The sequence below is a fragment of the Pieris brassicae genome, chromosome 9, assembly GCF_905147105.1.
Source record: "Pieris brassicae chromosome 9, ilPieBrab1.1, whole genome shotgun sequence".
Classification (NCBI taxonomy): domain Eukaryota; kingdom Metazoa; phylum Arthropoda; class Insecta; order Lepidoptera; family Pieridae; genus Pieris; species Pieris brassicae.
This window is the reverse complement of record NC_059673.1, coordinates 17,616,485-17,638,402: the sequence shown is the minus strand read 5'-3', so window position 1 is coordinate 17,638,402 and position 21,918 is coordinate 17,616,485. Positions and strand designations below refer to the sequence as shown.

Below are 21,918 nucleotides of genomic sequence, written 5' to 3'. Positions count from 1 at the left end.
GTAATCGGTTCTTTTACAGTCTTTCATCAACTAGGAAAGTTTTATTTAGTAGATAATTTTGTACTTGATGTAATAATAAGGTTGCACATATTCTTCCTGGTAAAATTGATATATTGAAAATTTAAATTTTCAATTAGTATCCAGAAGATGCAGTAGGAGTTTCTTCCAAAAATAGAAATAATATAAGATTACTTTTTGTACGAAATACTTGTTGTATCAAGTGCCTTATAATCTTGAATAGCAATATTTTTCTGATACCCAATTGCTATGCAACAATTGTTTCAGTATTTTTTGGTCTCTTAAAATATATAATAAAATTTATATTAATTACAGATTATATTTATTGAAGCATTTGGTACATTTTATTTTAACGATTGTTTCTATAATATAGACTTAGTTTGAAAGTATTTTTTTATAATTATTATGATTAGAAAGAATTTGTGGTTTCAGGAAATACCTACTATCCGTACCATTTCTTTGCACATGTGTAGTATAGTAATTAAGTACAGTTTACTAAAACTCGCATTTTCATTCATTCGCGTATCATTAGAGTATTGTAGATCACTGACCAATCACAATTCAGATTTGTATTTGCATTCTCCAATGCGCACTTACCGCCGTTCAAATTGTTTCATTCATTTTAGTTTATAGTTTTAGCGGCAAAACGACGGACGTCGATACGCACCTACATTAATCAGGTTTTTTTACGTAAAAAGGAATAACGAAATTATTAATATCATAATAGAAGAAAGTGTGAACATTATTCCGTTGGTGTTAATAATAAATATATTTTTTAACGTGTAAAAAATTTCAAGATGAGTTTGAGCCGTTTAAGGAGTGCTTTAAGATGTGATTTGGTGAAAGTTAGTCCATCAAGCGCGCTGGTTGCGAAAGTTTGGGGACCTTGTGTGAGGGAATTAAGCACTGGTACTTCGCGACGTGGTGCTGTTTCACAACACAACACCAAACCAGATTGGAATAGAGCTGTTAGTGAGGCCGAGAAAATTGTTGGTTATCCAACATCTTTTCTTAGTTTGAGATGGGTGATGAGCGACGAAATTGCAAATGTTGCGTTGCATTTGCGAAAATTGGTGGGAAGCAATCATCCATTGCTGAAAACTGCTAAGTAAGTACATGTTATTTAATGTTATAATAGATTTTAACATAGCCACAATCTATTGCGTGTTCTTACCTAATGTAATCACCTACTTACGGTATACTTGGTATGTATTTATTAAAGTTCAACACATCATATATACTGCTATATCTACAGTATATGTTAGAAGCTATCTTATTTCAAATACATACATGGCATGGCAATTGCGGTAAACGTAAATTTTACCAAAAATTAAAAACTAAAAATATTACACAATTCAATGTCATATTTAGGCACTTATATGAGGCTCTGGTATATTCTACTTGGTAGAATGCTAAGCAACCTCTAGGCTTCATAAGCCAAAGCATAAACTCTCCGAATAACAGAGACTAAAATACCTAAAACTCTCACATGTCTCTACCCTATACGCAGCCCATTTCCTTTGTTACTGACATCAAAAATTGGTAATTTAATACCAGAAATTATGCCAAATTATGGGAAGACACGAAAAGACAAGACACGAAATATTTTCATAACGAAAATATACATAAAAATGGATTTTTAAACGAAATTAAAGTTACGAAGAACAGATTTTATATAAAGATCCGAACATTTATTACCCAAATGTGCAATCAACTATGCAATGCATCTATGATGAGGTCAGTCATCGACATTCACCAATATCACTAGGATTTGCCAATAGCATTTTCGATTATACATAAAAGTGTAGTAACTCTCCTTTCAAACGACTTCTGGATTACAAATTGTTGTGTAGGTATATTTCATGAAAACGCTGCCCATTTCCATCTCTGATAGTATCACCAAAAATTGGTAATAACATAACAAAAATTATTCCAAAGTAAGCTTGAAGATATATGTGATGTCAAAGGCACAAAAAGTCACAGATTATATCGAAAATGGACTTATTTTTGTTAAAGTACATGTCAGAGTCATCATAGTAATTTAACTTTAAATGGAAAAAAAACGTTGTGGAACACCGGCTATACGTGTCCTTATAACTCGAATGTTAAGGCTGCATTGGATTTGAATGTCACCCTCAGAGTTAAAACTGAGCCCTAAGCGTTGCTTTCTTCAGTTTTGGATAGTTTGACGAAATAGATATTAAATCTCATCTTAGTCCTTACCAACTAATGTGACACCAAAGGCTGATCACTTACCTTTATGGGAAAAAACCACATAACAGGTGGAAAATGTATTTGCTCTGTTAAGTGGTTACGGCAATGGAAACAGTGGAAGTAAACTACTACTACAATATAATAATAATAATAAAAGCCTTCATTTACTAACTTAATAGATAACAATCACATATACAGTCAACCTACATAAAAATAATTAAAAAGAAAATTATAACAAATTTAAAGTTAGGTCCCTGTGGACACTGCCACTCAGCTTTAACTGGTAGCATTTCCTCGCTATGTGTGATACTTATTCAGTATCTCAACACCAAAGACATTAACATAATTTTAACTTAAGGGATAACATACATTTAACTATCCATATTTATTAGTTAAAGAAGCCAGGAGTTCAGATTGTTTTCCGGCGTAGGCCTCGCCTTGTTTTTCCACTCGTCTCTTTCACGAGCTAATCATTTCCATCATTCCGGCAGATCGTTCCCGAATCTTTTTTCGACGGTCACTTTTTCTTCTCCCAATCTATGACTAATGGTATGCCCAGTCCAAGTTAGTTAATTTTGACGCGAATACTACATCATCATTTAATAGTGCTTCAGGTTACTTGGATAGAGGGTATTATGTAGAGTTTGTCGCTTATGATAATTAGAATATGATATAGAAACTGGAGATGTGTGAAATTGAAAGAAACGAGTCGTTTTCAGAAACCTAATTTACAATGGCAAGAACAACATGCAAGCGTGGGGTCTCATCGTATTGTTGGTGTCGAAGGCAGCCGGTCACAGCCCTGAAATCCCTGACATGGAGCAGGACAAGGCTGCGGGGGTCTTGCACAGGTAAAATGTTATAAATAGCAAAATGATTATTATTTGATAAAAATGCATTTCAACTCGTCACACCTTGCGTAGGGTCATAGGTTTTTGTAGATTTTTCTTCATACTAAAGTATAATAAACATGAACATACACATATATATTTTCATATAATATTTTCTCACTCGGACCGTTAATAATCTTTTTATTATAAAAACAATTTCAGATGTCATATTTTAAATTTGTGAGTTATAAGTGTAAATGTTGGTGGATCATTTAACAAATCAATAACCACGCACGCTGAAAAGCACGCGAAACGTCGGAAAAAAATTAAAATTATGTAAATAATAATAAGTTTTTAATAATAATACATAGCTTCAATCCGCGTAAAGTGTTTTCTTAAATCAATAATTGTTTCAATTTGCCACAGTGGCGTTATATTATACGCACATCCACCAGAGGACTGTCTATGTCCACATTTTACATCGAACAGTGAAAACATTGTGAGGAAACCTGCTTGCCCCAGATACAAAAAGTCGACGGCGTGTGGCACAAGAGGCTGAGGCTGAAGTCACCCACTTGGCTATTGATCATGAAACAGATACATAAATCTCAGGGCCAACATCTAAAATGTTTGTATTGCCAATGATTTTTTTGATTATATATGTCTTTTACAGTCAACGCGCCCTCGCCGAAGTTACCGAAATGATTCGTACATCGCATCTCGTTCACAAAGGCCTTGTGAATATGAACTCAAGTCGTCCAATTGAAGAACCAGATAATATGATGTTTGGTAACAAAATAGCGTTACTCAGTGGCGATTATCTCTTGGCTAACTCCTGTACTGAATTGGCTAATTTACGGTAAGACCTTACTATAACCGCAAGGATTTTTTAAGCTAATTTTATTAAGTTTGCCAACGCTCGGCACACTGATATACGTACATTAGCACTAGAAGAATAAAGTGCAATACATATCTAATGTGACAAGCACTTATAGACAAACATAACAAACACGAAGAGATAAAAATAATTAAATTATAAACTAAATTCCATCCATGGCAATCCAATTTTTCCATGGCATATAAAATTAAGGTGGTACTGGGTTTGTTAGTAAAGTTTTTTAACGTACAAACACATCCAGGTCCATAACCGTAATACGTTTGTAATTTTTTATCAAGGTAAGTTTTTGGCTGCCTAATCTAATAGAATTTAAGAACAGTTTTGCTTTGTTAAATAATTTAGCCTAGATATATATTAATTATTCCACCTTACTAAACTTATATCGCTGTGTGTTTTTCGCATCCAGGAAACACTGAATCACAATCGAACGTAATTTATTGCATAAGGGAAACGTTATGTTATTACAACTGATTGCACCTAAAACACATTGTGCTTTCTCTTTCCTCTAGCGAATCATTATCCAAACAAACCTTACTACGAGAAACTAATAAAAAACTACGTTATTAATTAAAATCTAAATGTTGAAATACACTAAGTAGGTATATTTTACTACCAGCATACGTTTATTCGATCTTTTTGAAGTGAAACTTCTTTATTGGCGTTGTAAAAAAAATACCGTCACATTTTACGGTTACTCGTCACATTATTCCGTTACGCGTCACATTTTTCCGTTACGAGCCATCTTTGTCTTGTGCAACCGTGGTACTGTTGAAGAGATTCGAAGCCTTAATAACAACAATATATAATAACGATAACGGTAATAATAATAATAATAAGGTAAAATGAAATAATTGTATTCATGTCTATGATAAGAAAAGCCTTTTGTTAAACATTATCTTTTTTCGAAAAATAAGGTCATAAAGAAGTCTCACTTCTTACGCGTACGCATACTTTTTTTATTATTTCCGGGATTCGAACCTACGTCCTCAGCTATAGCCAATAATGCAAACCTTGATTAAGCCTATTTCAATTTAATTAGAACCTTTTTTTAATTGAACAGCTGAAACGTGTAATGAAAACAATAAATTATTATGTTACTCCGGATTTCTAGAGAAACTTAGAAAGTTATCTTGTGGTTACGTTCCCAATAACGTACGACGAATTATGAGTAACTAACAGCCAACCACTGGCTGATATTGTTTAAGGAAATATTTCGTACATTGATTCTCATTGAGTTGTGTTGGCCTAGCGGAATCAGCGACCGTCAGGTGTTTGAATCACGACCACCAATGGAATTTTCTATATATGTGCGCAAATAGCTCTTTCAATTGGTGAAGGCCAAAGTAAGGGAATCGCCATATATCAATCCGAATATCGGTAGTTAAAAGATGTTCAACTATTAGTCTAGAAAATAAAAAAAAAATTCGAAAGAACGGATGCCGGAAGCCCCACTGGATTATTATTTTTACATTTATTCTCACGTGACACTGTCTCATACACCTCAAGATAAGAAGCGGTTACAAATTTTAAATTACAATTATTAATTACATTATTTTATTATTATCAAACTAAATTAGAAATTGGTTTAATTCATATTGTCTTCACTGAACTGATACGTACATTAGACTACGCTTTGCACGGATGAACATTGGTTTTGTGTTCAGAACTGGACAGACGTTTGACCACAATCCCACCTACTGCAGATTGACTTGCGGCCTATCGGATGGCATGCCTAGAAATGACCTATAAGCCGCTCTACTTAGGGACTGCTTAGGAATGATTGACGTGGGCAAAGAGTTCCGCGGAACTACTGTTTTCACAAGAAACGACGGGCCGTGTATTGCGGTACTTGGGGGTGTCAATCCCCTGGATACTACTGGATAATCCAGTAGTATATTGGTGAAAGAATTTTTCAAATATGTCCAGTTCTGATGCCAGTATTCAGTGTTCAGTGCCAACAATCAAATAGTTCCTCATTATAACATATCAGTATATCTCTGGTTTAATAAAATAACAGATTTGATTGAATCCAAACGCTCTGAGCGTGTCTTTTAAAAATATAATCAAAAATTAAAATTACGGGTTTCAAGTCGGAATTTTATAATTTCGTTTACCACCTTTGTCATATTAAATATCAGCCCATATATAGAAATGCCAAAAGGCGTGTCTCAGGAATTTGGCTCCTTTGTTTGATTAAAGCGATAAGGAAGTTCGTAATTAATCATGAAAGTATGCTAATTGCATTCAATGAATAATATCGTTGAAAATTATATAGTACTGCTAGTTAGTCCTTTGATGGAACTCAAGTAAAACAGTGGTTAGGTTAATAAATAGTACCGGTGACTTCATAGAACACATTCCTCGCTCAACGAATGAGTATCGCAATACAGTGAGAAAATGCTGCCAGCGTTAAAGGTACGCCAGTGACCAAACTTTTTACATTTGTTTAATTTTTTTTATTATGTATAAATTTTTAATTATTCTATGTAGGTTGTTGGATTGTTATGATTTCTAATAAAAACATTACTATCGTAAAATACTTAATTCTCTTCTCACAAGACCAATAAATACAAACAAGAAAAGTTTTCTATACTTAGTTCAATGTTTTTAATAAATTTATAACTTAACTCATATGTCTCGTATCATCATAATGTAAACGTAATATATCAGAAAGAGACGAAAGAGTAAATTTAAGGAGTAAAATTAGATTTTACACTAGTAGTTCATGTGAGATAATGCTCTACCGGAACACTAGTGTCGTGAATACTAATTGCTTGCGTAACGCATTGTTGTACTACACAACTGTAATATAGGTATTAATATCTGTTTTTTTCATATGAAACTGGACAGACATATGACCCAACTGATGTTACGTGAGATATGGTGTATTAGAGGGCATGCCTCACCAGGAGATGCCTGTTTAAACATAGTTAAAGTGAACCCATATTACTGTCTAGCGAAGATGGAAGAGGGCAAGGAGTTACACTATTGCTGTTTTTATAAACAACGATGAACCAAGTCGTGTAGTTTAGCACCTGGGAATGTCGACGATGAAGGTGTGAACCTTCATTGTGCTTCTAGATTAGCGTTGTTTGAGAGGAAATGACGGATCGTGTAGCTCCATGGAGCATTCTCCGAAGTACTATCTATAGAAGACTGTAAGGCAGGCAACTGAACGGTGATGGATAAGATTCAGATGAGATTTAACTAGTTGTTCATCATCTATTCGCTTAGCCATCAATAGTATCCAGTTTTTGTTTGACCTTATTTCGATATTAAATTATAGTCTACCGTGCTAGGTAGTTTCCCCTAAGTCAAAGTGATACAAAACATTCGTCATAAAATTATTAGTGAAGAAGTTATTAATTCACAAAATACACAGTCCAGTACTAAAGAAATATCACAATATCGTGGCGGAATCAGCAATGAGCAAGCACAACGTCTTTGATAACGGAGATCTGTGCAACAGACTGCTTCAAGCCCCATAGGCACAAATAACTCGAGTTTTTGGAGAACACTTGGATTGCTCCACCACCAATAGTTTAAGTATGTAGCAGACCAGTTGATGCCTCTAACGCAGTAGGGGCGTCTTTTCTCGTTGTATATGCATGAATCGTCCTGGCTTAGTAACTTGAGCGTCTCCTGAGGTCATTTGAGCGTATTTAATACAGTAAATGAGAACATTGTTAACATCGTGCCTTAGACGCAAGTTGTAGGGTTTTGTTTTTTTGTTACATAAACCTTAAAATATTTTAAATATTTCATTGCGGCGAATTAAATGGACTTATTAAAAAAAACGTTTGAGTCTTTGAGTAATTAGTTATGAAAAATAAATTCCACCGAATTTAATACATATTATAATAGTATTTATTATCCTATTCATAAAATGTACTATTCTGTAATCATCAAATATATTGAGATGTTATCTGAACAAAACATGAACCAACTCAATGCTTACTTAAAATAAGCTATCGTATAAAGCCTCGCTATAGTTAACTGGAGACGCAATCCATATAAGGAAGTGGGAATCCCCAAGCCCTCAGGTCCCGTGACACATGTATATTAATCATTTAAATTTCAATTGTAAACATATACAAAAACAATGGCTACATACGTATTCTTTATTTATTCTTCATTATGTTTATAAAACACGACTTTTCGATGTCGAGAACAAACACGAATCGAAAGCGTCAAAACCATGAAAACTCTGAGGTGATGTGAAATTTCTTTTCTGTATAGCATTTTGATAAATAAAAGTACCGGCGCTACAACCTGTTTTAGGTCTTGGCTTTAGATTTCTGTTTCATGGTCATTTGTCAATCTAATAGTCAAGCAGGTTATCAGGCGCCTGTGACTGACACACGCCGTTGACTTTTTGGGTCTAAGGCAAGCCGGTTTAGCGCATATAGACAGAAAGTTCATTTGGCTCAGGGATGAGAGTCACACGCTGAAGCCACAAGGCCCGCACTGCACATAACATTTTTATTAATAAACGTAATACCAAACTATTTAATTTTATATCTATACGTATATAGTTAACTAAACTTCGCCGAATATATAACATTTAAAGGTAATTAGCGGTTCATACGATTACAACGGTATATGAATACGTAGAAAGTGAATCACATAACTGTATGGTCAGCACTAGGCTGTGACCCTAACAGGTTTCATATGTTCGAGGCCAAATTTAAAACATATGAACTATATACGCGGTTAAAAATATTTAAAACAAGACTTACTAATGTTATATCTATTATAATAGCTAAAAATTATAACAAATTTATAAAATTTGCTTCCTGTGCCATATTGTAAATGCTTTGATTGTTATTCTGTTCTGTTCATATATTCAAAGTTATAAGCTAACTTTAATAATTTAGACCAATCATTTGTTATTAAGGCAGCATATCTCACCCATCGTCAGCCCATACTTTTGCTTTCGGCACCTTAAAAACGCTGTGTTAAACAAAGCAAAACTTGGCGACTAAAAAGAGTGGCGGAGAATTTATTGCCAGTTCTTCTCTTCCGTTTTACGCCCTTGATTTGAGAACTGGCCTACACCCTATAATATAATAACGTGGAATAAGTAGTACCTGAATCTTATATTCTGTAATAAACATATTTTATTTTATTCTTTTAGTTTTTTCGAATATTTGAAGAACTTTATCCGTATAACCAAAATGACATGACGCCATCAGCCAGTTTTAAATAGTCCTTTAGGCTCATGTGTGATTTTAAAGCTCTTTTAAATTTATTAAATACGTTCTGAATTTTTGAACGTAATTAATAATTACACTCCATTAATTAATTTACATTAACAAAGCATCTAAAAAGTAAATTGTTTGTGATTCTTTCATCAGAATAATATGTTTTTCCTTTCCTATAAATACTTATTTAAACCGAAAATTGCGTTTATTTTACAATTCATACTCCGATATGGGATTAGATTATATCCTTATTAGATAGACTTGATTAGATTAACTTGACTTGTCATCCGCAGAATTCCTTTTCCTATCTTCTGTTCCAAAGTGAAATGAATCATGAATATATCCTGGCTGGCTGTTTCAGGAATCAAGAGCTGGTAGAGCTGATGTCGTCAGCGGTAAGAGATTTAGCCGAGGCTGAGTTTCTTGGAGAGAGAGATGAGCAGAACAATCCACTACCTTCACGACCTCTGCCGGTTGACCAATTGGAGCCAGCTTCAGGTAGTTCTTTTATTTTTATACAAATACGATCTAGACCTAACGTAACTCCTAAAGATTTTAAAACAGTCTGAACTTACTAAATAAAATTCATATTACTTGGGGACTCGTAATCGCGTCTAAGTTCAATACGGAGATTTATATTTCACACAAAAAAAAAGATTAATTACTATACAAATATAAAAAAGAGTTTTGTTTTTTTGTTGATTCAAAAGCTGGACGGATTTTAAAAATTATTTCACAATCAAAATGCCTACGAATAAGTATCGTAATACAGCGAGGAAATGCTGCCAGTGTTAAAGGTACACTGCCACAGGAATCAGACTGTTTAAATTTCTTTTAGATTTATAATGATCTATTTTTAATTATTATTATTATTACTACGTAGGTTAAGAATATATTTGTGTATTGGAATTAAATATTAAAGCAATTAAAATGCTACAATATACCAAAGTATGTATCTATTTCCAAAATAATAAACACAGCGTAAGGCCTAAACACCTATAAATGTAATTTTAATCATTGTTAGCTGTATTTAATGAATGCGTCGGAGTGATTATGTTAATTGATATAACGTGCGCGAATAAACAGTGTTATATTGACATTAGGATTAATGAACACGTCAATATCCGTGAACCGTGTCAATATGTCAATTGTCAAGACCATTTAGGTGCTATCTTTGAAGAAATCGGACATATATAGTCATGTATTGTACAAAATGATCATTTTTTTTAATATTAGGAGAACTAAGAGTCTTTAAATGTCTAACTAAATCCGTCTTATTGCACCGTAATTAAAAAAAAAGTAATTTTTTAACACCGTAAAAGCATTTCGACGTAAAAAGATTATTTTTGGGTTGCCTGAAAGAGATCGCCTAATAGCAAGAAGGCCTCATGCATCATGTTTTCTGAGTTAATATTACTATTAAATTCTTGTGCAATAAGTGTGCATAAATAAAACACGACAGACTTAAACACAGCAGAAACTAAAGAAGAAAATCCCAGGAGACATCCTGTTGTGTCTACGCTTATTTACTAGACTGAGATAAGAGCTACGTTGACACCAAATACTGAACTCCATAAATATTTGGAAATTACAAAAGGAGACGGCAACACGTCCAACATAGCTTGGGGCTTCTTGGAAACGCTGGACTGCGTTTTTCGGCTGAGAAGGGCGAGATTTGCCGCAGTTATCAAACTGCGAGTTAGAGGAAAAACAAATAATTGTATTTGCTTTCCCTTACTGCCTCAAAATCATCTCAAGGAAGAACATATTCTGTTGTTTCTACGCTAAAATGAATAAAAAAATTGTTCATTGATTTTACTTTACATAAAAATTGTGTTGTAAAATACATTTTTACAAAGCAATATATTCGCTATTCTTATTCGAAAATTCATTAAGTGATAATAGGGTTATTACTTTTTGTGTTAAATCTAGTAGTTATATTTATTTTAAACATTTATAACACATGTCAGTGAAATTTTCCTAGTACTAAACAAATTGTTCAACAGACGTCCTTGCGTAGCCAGCAACCGTACAGCAGTAAATCGATTTCTCTATTTAAATAATTCTTCATTCTACGTAAGGAATGCGCACGCCCTGAATGCATGATGGGATGTGACACGCATGCGTAATGTGATTTTAGTATGCCCGTGCGCAAATACGATATTGTTTATCCTTTATGGGCAAAGCAATGTTTTGTGTAAAGGTTAACTAAAACTAGCGGCTAGGCGCTCACTGTTGTTTTTTTTTTGTTTTTTTTTAGGAAAAAAATATAGCCTATTATACAGAGTGATAATATTATAAGAAATTGTAGGCATGTAAATATACTTTGTAATTACAGATTAGTAACAGTAATTTAATTTTCCGACGTTACGATTTCACCACATATACGAAACACCTACATTTTTACTTAATACCTAAATCATATAAACAATACAATAATACACTACACTAATTCCATGTCATTGTATTTTTCACTAGTACTCGAACTTGGACCTTCTCCAAATTCTTGCACTTGTCTTTATTCCTCGAGAAAATTTTCCAATTCTGCCTCACTATCCCTTTTATCCCATCTTCCCAAGTTTCTGGTGGGCATCCTCTTTTTCTTCTTCCCACTGGGTCATTCCAAATCCTTACTGGGAAAAGAAGACTTTTGTCTTCTTTTGTTTGTGTTATGACGTCTTTTAAACACAAGATTAATCAAAAAAAGAAAAATGTAGATTAGGTATATTTTAACTGTGTAATGTGTGCGTGTGTTGTGGTTGTAACTGGCCCTGGCTCAACATTCTTCAGCGACGGTCATTCTGTCAGAGAATTATGTTTTAGAAGTGTGTGCGTATACTAGTGTACACACGAAAGACGTGAAACTTCTTTATGACCTTATTTTTCGAAAAATTGATCTCATATATCCAACTTTACAGAAATTGGTAAAATAAAGTTAAATTAGATAAAGTTTAACAAAAGGCTTTTACTATCGTAGAAATGAATACAAATAATACAATTATTTCATTTTACCTTATATTTTGGTTGGTTTGGTTGTATTAGAATTATTATTATCATTGTTATCGTTATTATAAATTTTTGTTACTAATGGCTTCGAATCTCTTTGAATCAACCGTGGTAGGGACAAGAAAAATATGGCGCGTAACGGAAACATGTGACGCGGAACAGAAAAATGTGACGGATATAAACGAAGTGTTAGTATTATCTATCACTTAATACCTTTTTTAATATAATATTTTTAACACATACCTAAAAATGTTAGCAATGATAAGTCAAAGTACATTATTAATAGTGGCGTAGTACTAATACCCTTCATCCTTAAACTTTTCTAGCGTAATTAAATATTATTGTTAGGAAATAAACGTTATGAAAAACAAGCCAAGTAACTCAAATCGAATAATTTTGACGAAGTTTGACGTCAAATCGAGTGACGTTATATGAAGTTTGAAATATAAAAATCTACTTGGCAATGACGTGTTAGATTTATGAGGTTTCTATTTCTTGAGTTATTTATAATTGCTTACATTTAAATTGTCTAATTAAATAAAACTCCAAAATTTGTTGGACCAATCTTGCCTAGTATGTACTAGTATTACTACTATTGCGTAGTATTATTTCTGTTAAAAAATGAACGATACAAAGCGATTAACTCTTTTTAGAACACATTTTATAAACATACAATACATACATAAAATCATAATGATTTCGAAACCCCCATTTTGAAACTTCTAGTGAAGGCTTTATACCGGAAAGAAAAATAAATATTAAACGTCTTTAATGGGAAAGGATTCGCAAGTGGCCATAAGAACCGGTTGAAACAACGGGTCTTGGCGTTCCATTGGCCTCAATATCTCCGCCCAAATAAGTAGATTCACATACTTATTCAAACGCTATACAAATTGAAGTGAATTCGTGGCGATTTGTATGTAAATATTGACACGGCAGTGTTATATAGATTTTAAAGATTCCGGTTTGGCATTGCTCAATGTCTACCTACGAGATGTCTTTTCATATATGTAAATATGTTGCAAACAACTAGCTTAATAAGCCGTTTAATTAACTGCCTAGCCTTTTAACTAAACAGCACCGTTTAACTAGCGGCCTGAAAGATATTCAGCCGCAGTGTGTGTAACAACATTTTTTAAACAGGCTGAATGCTTAGGCCTTTTGTACGTAGAGTGTGACACCATGTTTTTTTTATAAAATAGGGGGCAAACAGGCAGGAAGCTCACCTGATGTTAAGTGATACCGTCGCCCATGGACACTCTCAATGCCAGAGGGCTCGCGAGTGCGTTGCCGGCCTTTTAAGAATTTGTACGCTCTCTCATGTGGCCGAAATGAAAGAGATGAAACATCTGACATAAAAAATATTCAGTCACAAGTAAATTCACATTATTATTGTCACTACACTCTTCTATTGTACTTTTTTATTAATATTTTGGAAAAGTGTTTCGTTTCAATTTTGAGAGTGGCTGAAAGTGGAACTAAATTTCAACAGGCTAGGCAAGTAATGAAACGTTATCGATCTTTTAGGCTGCTAGTTAAACGGCGCCGTTTAGTTTAAAGGCCAGGCTGTTAATTGAACGGCTTATTACGCTAGTTGGCTGCGACATATATTTAATATTCCTTACAGTATAATTATAGCTATTAAAATACATCGATCACATGAGCAAATCATATAGATATTAGGCTCGCCAGCTCCCTAGCAAATATTGTTTCCATTGGAGCATTCGATTCAGATTTCAGTGCATAAGCAAAAGACAAATATATAAAATAAGCCTAATGCATAATGAAGATTTGTTTGAGATTTCAATGCATAAACAAAAGCTAAACGTATTATCATTTACTAGCATAAGCTTGCAAGATGGATAATTATTTTCAGATTTCAATGTATAAACAAAAGACAAAACCATAAAATAAGCATTAACTTAAATAAGAATACCGAAAACATATATCAATGACGTAGGTGTAAATGAAATTCCTTGACTAAATATTTTCGTCGCACGCTGATCTAACGAACTAGTCTTCATTAAACTTTCCCACAATTTACGTTTCTCTTCAAGACTGGGAGTGCCTTACATCGCCTTTACCAATGACGGGCGTGGCAGGTTGCGGTCGCCGTGAATGGGTAGCGAGACACGTTCTCGCAGCTGGCGCTTTGCTAGGAAAGAGTTGCTCTGCTGCACTTAAGCTGGCAGGGCATGATCCAGCGTTGCAGAGCCAGGTATGTTAAACTACTTCAATACATTCGTCGATCCGTGTATGTTGTTATAATATGAAATGAAAGTACTATTAGTAAACACTAAAATATACTTAAATAAAAAATTGTCCAAATCTAACAATACAAGATCTATGTGGTGAAGAAATATAATCAAAAATGATTATTTTGCATCCTAGATTTCTCACAATTTTTTTCTCCATGATTTGCTCTCGATGATCTTATAAGATCTACGGGTTTTTTTTATAATGTCTCTGCAGTTTGACACCATTAAACATTCTAGCCTTACTTTAAGACTAATTAGTAATTTAAAACTAACATAATTTATTAAAAATATTTAACATAAGAAAGTGTCCAATAACACTACTTACAGTCTCAATTATTGGGAAGACACTCAGTTCTTGTGTTCTAATTTTTTCCACTTATCACTGTTCCGCACTGACTAGTGCACTGATACTAATTTACAAAATCGGTTTTGAATCATATTTAACGGAAAATTTCAACTGAATCACAGTTCCGTTGGGGCGATTTTCAAGACATGTCGTCAATTCGTACCTATAACTCATTGCATTACCTCATACAAGTAAATATTATCACGATTTTAGGGGTACCTATTCGGTTGCCACCTAGCACTAGCGTGGCAGGCATTCCTGGATTTGGAAGCGTTCACAGGCCCAGAACCAACCAGCTTCTCTCTCGTGGGAGCTCCACTCGCCTTCACATTAGAAGCGAGGCCTGAACTCTACTCATATATCGAGGCTGGTCGCAAAAGTGTACACGACGTCGACTACCATGCTGTGAGTATATTTTTTTTTATTAACAAAAAAGATTTTTACTTAACTTGGAAGATTGGATACTTGTCCGCCGAAAGTGCTATGTTCCTTTTCTACGTTTCCTTATTGTCTATTAAGTGGTTATAATTGTTTATCTATTTCATATACATACTGGCACACATATATTAGATATTTTTTTTAGCATAACTCTGAGTTTCCAAAAACACAGAACACGCTAATAACTACTCTCTATACAACGCACACACCTCCATTCACGCATTAAGGTCTTATACAAATTTTGTTTGATGAGATGTAATTTAAGACTTTTTTTAAACACCATGTACCACGGAATAATTATTATCTAGTCACCCAAAACACAGGGGCGCCCTAGTGTGAAGACTAGCGTTCTATAATGAATAAATATTTATTTATATAGGTTTGTGGCGTCCCAAATAAAAGTATGTATTTGATTTAATAATCATTATTGTAAAAGTCTTAAAAATTAAAGATTTCTTTAAAAAAATATTGGTTACAGCTATACGAAGCAGTAGTAGCGGGCAATGGCATAGAACAGACAAAAGCATTACAACGGGAGCACATTTCACGCGCGTGCGATGTCCTCGACAGTTTTCCCAATTGTGACGCGCGGACGGCTCTCACCAACATAATTGTTGCTATGCATCCCTGACTACCCTCATAATTTGTTTGCGTTGAATTTATGTACCTATTTGAATATTACTGGTGAAATAAAAAAAAGAAACGTATAACATTGTACCATGCGTATATTTAGAGTATATACTCACCATTCAATTAAAAGGCTGGCAACGCATTCGCGACCTGACCGACATCCATAAAACAATACTGTATATAATATTATAATTCTTTTTGTGTATTTTTAATAAGTATGGTGATGGTGAGGTGCTTTACAAATAATGATAAGTTTAGACTAAGAATATATTTTTATACAAATTAAGTTACCAATAACAATTGTTATATTACAATTGTTACCTTACTCTTTTATTACGACCGTCCAGTTCGTTAATAAATATTTCATTCGGAGTTTTTGCTCCAATTATATTAAAAATATACTGAAGTTGACGTTGTTTTAATGTTTATTACACCCTTATTTATTTAAAAAAAAACTTTTCATTAAACATATAAAAATGTTTTATCAAAATGTTGGTAACACTGGTAATAAGTCTGGCGTAAAATTGTATGCCATTAACGTCTACCGTAAAACGTTGGGAGATCCATGTGATACCAAGTCAGTTAATAATTCATAGTCAGTCCCTACTCTCCCTTACGTCCTAAGTTATTACGTAATTAGCTAACCTAACCTAACCTAACAAACATCTTAAGTGACTATATCAATATTGCTATACAAAAAATATACGATTTTCTTAACCTATAGTAATAATAATAAATAATTAAAACAAATGTTTGCAAGTGGCCAGTTACAAGGTCCAAACATTAAACTATGGCCTGTACCAGCGATGCTGCTGGCTGGCTTTCCTCGCTGTATTGCGATACTTATTCGTTGAGCGAGGAAAGCTTCAGCTCTAGGATCACCGGATCTATCTACCAGGCGCCAACTTAAATCTTTAATTAGCGCCTGTGCGCTGAACTGTGTCCAAGAGTCTACTCAAAAGGGAACAAAATCGAAGTTGGAGAAAAGACTCCTATATTTGAGCCAATGCGGCTGCACCAACTTTTTTGCTGGAGTGACGGTGAGATGGAGCAAACGTGTCGACACAGGTAGCATCCCATACCAAAGCCAGTCCCATCATCCAAGTGATTAAGCCATTTTTTCTTGACTTGGCGGATACTGCCTTGTCTCTAGATATACGTGAAGTTTTAAATAAAACGAACAAGGTTCTTTTAAATTATTGTATTAATAAATAATGGTAGTTCTATTTACATGACACATTCTTTTGTTTTGGCAGAAGATAAAATATTACACAGGCGTCGTAACTTAAACGCAACGAGCAACGAAACAAAAACTTGGTAAAACCGCAACGAAAGGAAAGTTAAGAAAAATACTGATAGATTTTTTGGTTGCGGAAATATATCGACGATACAACTTACAGAGGTGATTAAACAAGATGTACTGTGAGATATAATTGGTCAGCGGTAGAAAGAAATTAGTTTTTTTGTCACAATTAAAAAGTGCTCAATTAAAATTACCACTAATAATATAAGTATAAAACTAAATTTGACAGTCTAAGTTTGAATCTAAATTTAAATTTCGAATGAAGCGTATAACTAATTTGTCTTTGAACAAGATCTACCAAAATTTAAATATCGAACATTAGATTGCTTATTTTGACATATTACACAATTGTCAACTTCACTTCTTCATAAAAGCGCAGATTATATAATCACAACATGCAATCAATAAATACTCGTTTAAAAATCACCTCTGCATACAATTCCTTTGGATAAAAAGGTCATGTCGTCGAACACACACTGGGGACATACAAGCATTCAAACGCACGTGATTTAAATGTATATCACAGGTGTCTAAACCTAATGATTCCTTAACATTCACCAAGATATTCTAATATTACAACCTTTAAACGACTGCATTCATTTAATAAAGGTTCATTCAGATATAATTTTAACATAAAAAAGTATTTAGGGGTATCAGTAATGGTGATATCGTTTTATCTGACAATTGACAGACGAAACAAATATCTCTGGATCCTGATCTATTTGTTTTGAAAGTTTTATAGGGAAGCTTAACTTATATTTGGATCAAAGGTATATCGAAATAGGAATTTTAGAATAATGAATGCAGTCTCACATTGAATTTTGTTTCTAAAGACTATAAATGGTACATGAGCGTGGATGTTTTGTTTGTGATGACGTTGATTGCTTTGATATGTCTTTAGTGCCGCTAACCTATCTGATCCGGTAGATAGGCTTGTGGCATTACGACGCTTCGTCGCGGCAAGAATCCGGCATGTGAACACAAATAATATCAGAATTTAGGCAATACATTGAAACAAGCACATCCATAAGATCGACGACACATATCGCACCATTGGTTTTTTAATATTATTTTTCACTCCTACATTACAATGTACATAGACCCCGAGGTCTATTATTGCTTAGTTTTTAAGTTTTGCTCACAAAACTTTTAACCTATAAATAATTTCACGTTCGTCCCAATAAATTTACCATTCAATAAATACGTACACGTAAAAAATATAAACTATATCAATAGTTTAATCTTTAAAACAAACTTTCCTTAACCTAATTATATATTAATTCATCAGTTTGTTTCATTTTCAATATAATGCCTACTTAATAAACTTTCCAAGCGCCTGAATTTTTTTGCAAACACTATTATATAAACTTATGTCTCTTACACATCTTTATTGTACGACTAATTCATAAAATTTCATCATCGCTAATTAGAAAAGTTCATTCAATGTAATCCATTTAATAAGGTCACATTTTAAAAGTTCAAAAATGATTTTTAATTCTAAACACGATAAGACGTTTCTGGTTGAAGCCAGACAGGCACTAGAGTCGAAATTAAAGAAGGCATGAAATGCAAAAAACAACCGCTAATGTAAAAGCAAATATATTAAATAGTACCTACAGTAACACTAAATTATTACAAAGAAAATGATTTATAATGGTTCACGTAATACAATACAAATAAGTTAAATATTCTAAAACTTTTAAAAATACACACGACTTAACCTAATCGAAAAGCACTCAACTGTGATACATACACGATTCTATTAAAATCACTAAAATAACGCAAACGGCCGTCGCGCGGCAGGGAATGGTGGAAATTAAAAAAAGTAACTAATCATAGACAAAGGTACAAAAATAGAAATAAACACGAACCGTCAGGCGCTCCTCGCTCGGCTCTTCGCACGTTTGTACTTTCGCTCTGAATTAATTGTATGAGATCATTGCGTCGCAAGTAATGCGCCTAAATAAAACCGACAAAATATGCAGACAAATCTATTTTACCACATTTTATACAGAGCATTAAACTAATTTTATAATTTGTGACAACGGTTAAACTAAACACGACAAGAATATACAAAAAAACTACAATTACCGTCTTAAACAATAGGATCCGACTCTAACAGTAAAGTAAGACTAGCTGAAATGCGATAAACACAATTAAAATCTAAAATATATCTTTGATTGATAGCTCACTTGATTTCAAAAAAATACGTCAAAATGGTAGTCAATTCCGATGTAAATGCAGAAGAGGAATCTCGAATAGACCAGTCTGTCGAGAAATCGAGAATTTTTAATCCTATAAAATGAGGAACTACAAAAAGACTGGAAAGCACTTTGGCTCTAGGAGGCCTGATCGAAGGCACCTTACATAGCTAAGGAAGGGATTTCACTCCGACGTTTGGAAGAACATTGCCCCACAGGGCCGGGCTTGCGTCAGGTGCCTGATTCTTGGTATGGACCTGTCACAGTACAGGGGTGCATCGGGAATAGAGTGGTCCAAGACATTGTGGTTTGTGTGTCAGCCCTCAACATAATTTGGCCTTTCCTTTTAGCCACATTTGTCGCCTCAACTAAGGCAGACAGTGAACTATACCCTCCGGGTATATAGTTCTCATTATTTTTCCACTTTTCTGGTGACTGTTTCTCAGGCCCTGGAGTACTTGCCGGGGAGACATTGTTAGAATTTGGAGCGGGAGTGCCAGGAGTCGGTGGATTTAAGCCTAATTTCTTTAATCTCATTTTCTCCTCCCATTCTTCTAGACCGTGCTTGGGCCGATTCAAGTTTCGGTGTTGATAAAAGACCAAAGATATTCGCGTGGGATTTGCTCTATTTGGATTTTTGACTGCAGTCGTAGAATGCATTTCATGTTTAGCGCATTCGAAGAGGACACTTCCGTGACCTAATGCAATAGCAACACCCCCCATTTGACTATCTTTAAAACAATCAAGATTGTCGGACACTCCGGTGACCTCACCAATAGGTTCTGCTTTAGGAGGTTCAGGAGGATACGGTATAGAGAATGGCGGCGGATACATACACCAATTGGGAGAAGACTGACACCAATTGGGATTTGGATTTTGGTAAAAGTTAGGAGGAAAGTTTGGATTATACTGATAGCCATAAGAATTGTAACAATGCGAGTTCCTTATTAACTCTTCCCTTTTATACTTCTCTGCATTATAATATGCTATGCTATTGTAGTCATTATAAGTGTTTTCATAAGGACTAAAATGGCCGTATGGGTTTGATGAAAATGCGTACGCATTTCCTACGGTGGGATAGTTATTGTAATTTTGGACTGGAGATTGATTGCCATATGCATTTTGGTTAGCTGGATAGTTACTAGGAACTTGTTCTTGCTTGTTCGGTGCAGTCGAGTTTTGATTGGGATCTTCGTGACTTATGGTAAAATTGCCCTGGGTTGTTGGTGTTTGGGGGTTGTTAGTACGGCTATCGTAAGGGCTTCTGTGGTCATAGCCGTGAGTCAGTTGAGGTCTCTCAGAAGGAGGGTAAGGTTTTAAAAACGTAGACTGTTCAATATTTTCTGGAAGATTGACTTGGGATCTGGAAGGAGGTCGCGATTTGGGAACTCTGAACACAGCATTTTCATCTACACCATCTTTTGCTTTCATTGGGTCCCAGTTTCTGTGCTCTGGAGATCTCCATACACTCTTTCGAGTGTCACAATTTGGTGATTCATTACTGGGCGATTTCATATCAATTTGTGTCGGGACTGGTGATTCTGGTGTGTTTTGAGGCTGGGATATATCTGTGACTCTGGGAGATCTGGGTATATCAAAATCTGGCATTTTTTGTGACATATCAGGGATTAAGTTAGGTTTATCGGGCTCTGGTGTATTTTTTATTTGGTCATTATTCGGGTCACTTCTATTAGAATCTGGGCTGTAATTGGTGGGAGTCATATTTAAATGAGCAGTTGTGGAATCAGGGTCTTCCTTGACAGCATTACTAAACATTTCTGGATTATTGAAATCCGGCCACTGGTTTTGAACACTCAGGTCTGTTACATTTGTGGGATTAAATTGATCACGTTTCTGCAATCCCGATGCAAAACTCGGTAGCTGATTTTGATTTTGATTGTGATTTTGACAAGTAGCATCGACGATTGGCGATGGATTTGGGTTATACATGTTATTTTGATTATGGATATTGTAGCTCTGGTCGTACGAATTGTATGGTGAATCTAATACGGTACTAGAAATCTGATTGCTTTGTAATTGTGCGTCTGTAAAGTTATCAATCATCGAAGCCATGTCCAATAAAGCCGGGTTACTCATACTAGCATTGATAAGATTAGGGTTAGAGTTATGCATATTTGGATTAACAAAGGCAGAATTATAATTATTTGGATTTGGTTGGAAAGCTGAAGTTTGGTTTACCGCTGGAGTGTTAGCTCGGGGCGAAGCGTTCTGACTTCTTGGACTAGCGATGTTTCTGGTATCATTCGGTTGTGGAGTTTTTGGTCCGGGTGTGGGACATTTCTTCTGATTCCCGGGACTTGCTTGAGGAGTGTTGGCTGAGGAGTTTGAATCTGAATTGTCTTCGTCCTTACGTTTTTTCCCGTGACGTCTACAAGGCTGAAGGGGAACGGATCGAACACGAACTTCCATTTGATATCTGAAACATATAAATTATCGATTAATGTGATTCTTATTAATTATATCTGTATACAATTTATTATAACAATATATAACAACTTTATTTTAGATATCTTTCGTTGAAGCTTTAATTACTTTTAAATTTACAAAGGAT

The 21,918-nt window shown here is 34.4% G+C and overlaps 2 protein-coding genes across 6 annotated transcripts in view; one reads left to right on the top strand and one right to left on the bottom strand.

The window, feature by feature from the left end:
* Positions 1-664: 664 nt before the first annotated feature.
* On the top strand, positions 665-16,244 carry LOC123714603 (all trans-polyprenyl-diphosphate synthase PDSS2). Its single transcript, XM_045668945.1, has 7 exons — positions 665-1,126; positions 2,952-3,083; positions 3,736-3,921; positions 9,526-9,662; positions 14,228-14,388; positions 14,988-15,179; positions 15,691-16,244. Exons 1-7 carry the CDS (start codon positions 816-818, stop codon positions 15,841-15,843), a joined length of 1,272 nt encoding a protein of 423 aa, XP_045524901.1. The 5' UTR covers positions 665-815; the 3' UTR covers positions 15,844-16,244.
* Positions 16,245-17,037: 793 nt separating this feature from the next.
* LOC123714034 (DNA N6-methyl adenine demethylase) overlaps positions 17,038-21,918 on the bottom strand; it is a 54,580-nt gene continuing 49,699 nt past the window's right edge. For all 5 annotated transcript variants that reach the window (XM_045668059.1, XM_045668056.1, XM_045668058.1 and 2 more), the window contains one exon: positions 17,038-21,783. In XM_045668059.1, the coding sequence (XP_045524015.1) occupies positions 19,578-21,783 (2,206 nt within the window). In that variant the 3' untranslated portion in view covers positions 17,038-19,577. The remainder of the gene's footprint in view (positions 21,784-21,918) is intronic.

Bases quoted from the DNA above. Each gene is read 5' to 3' on its own strand.
- LOC123714603 (XM_045668945.1), top strand. From the start codon at position 816: ATGAGTTTGAGCCGTTTAAGGAGTGCTTTAAGATGTGATTTGGTGAAA. The intron at 1,127-2,951 runs GTAAGTACATGT...AGTCGTTTTCAG, and splicing joins CCATTGCTGAAAACTGCTAA to AAACCTAATTTACAATGGCA. The intron at 14,389-14,987 runs GTATGTTAAACT...TCACGATTTTAG, and splicing joins ATCCAGCGTTGCAGAGCCAG to GGGTACCTATTCGGTTGCCA.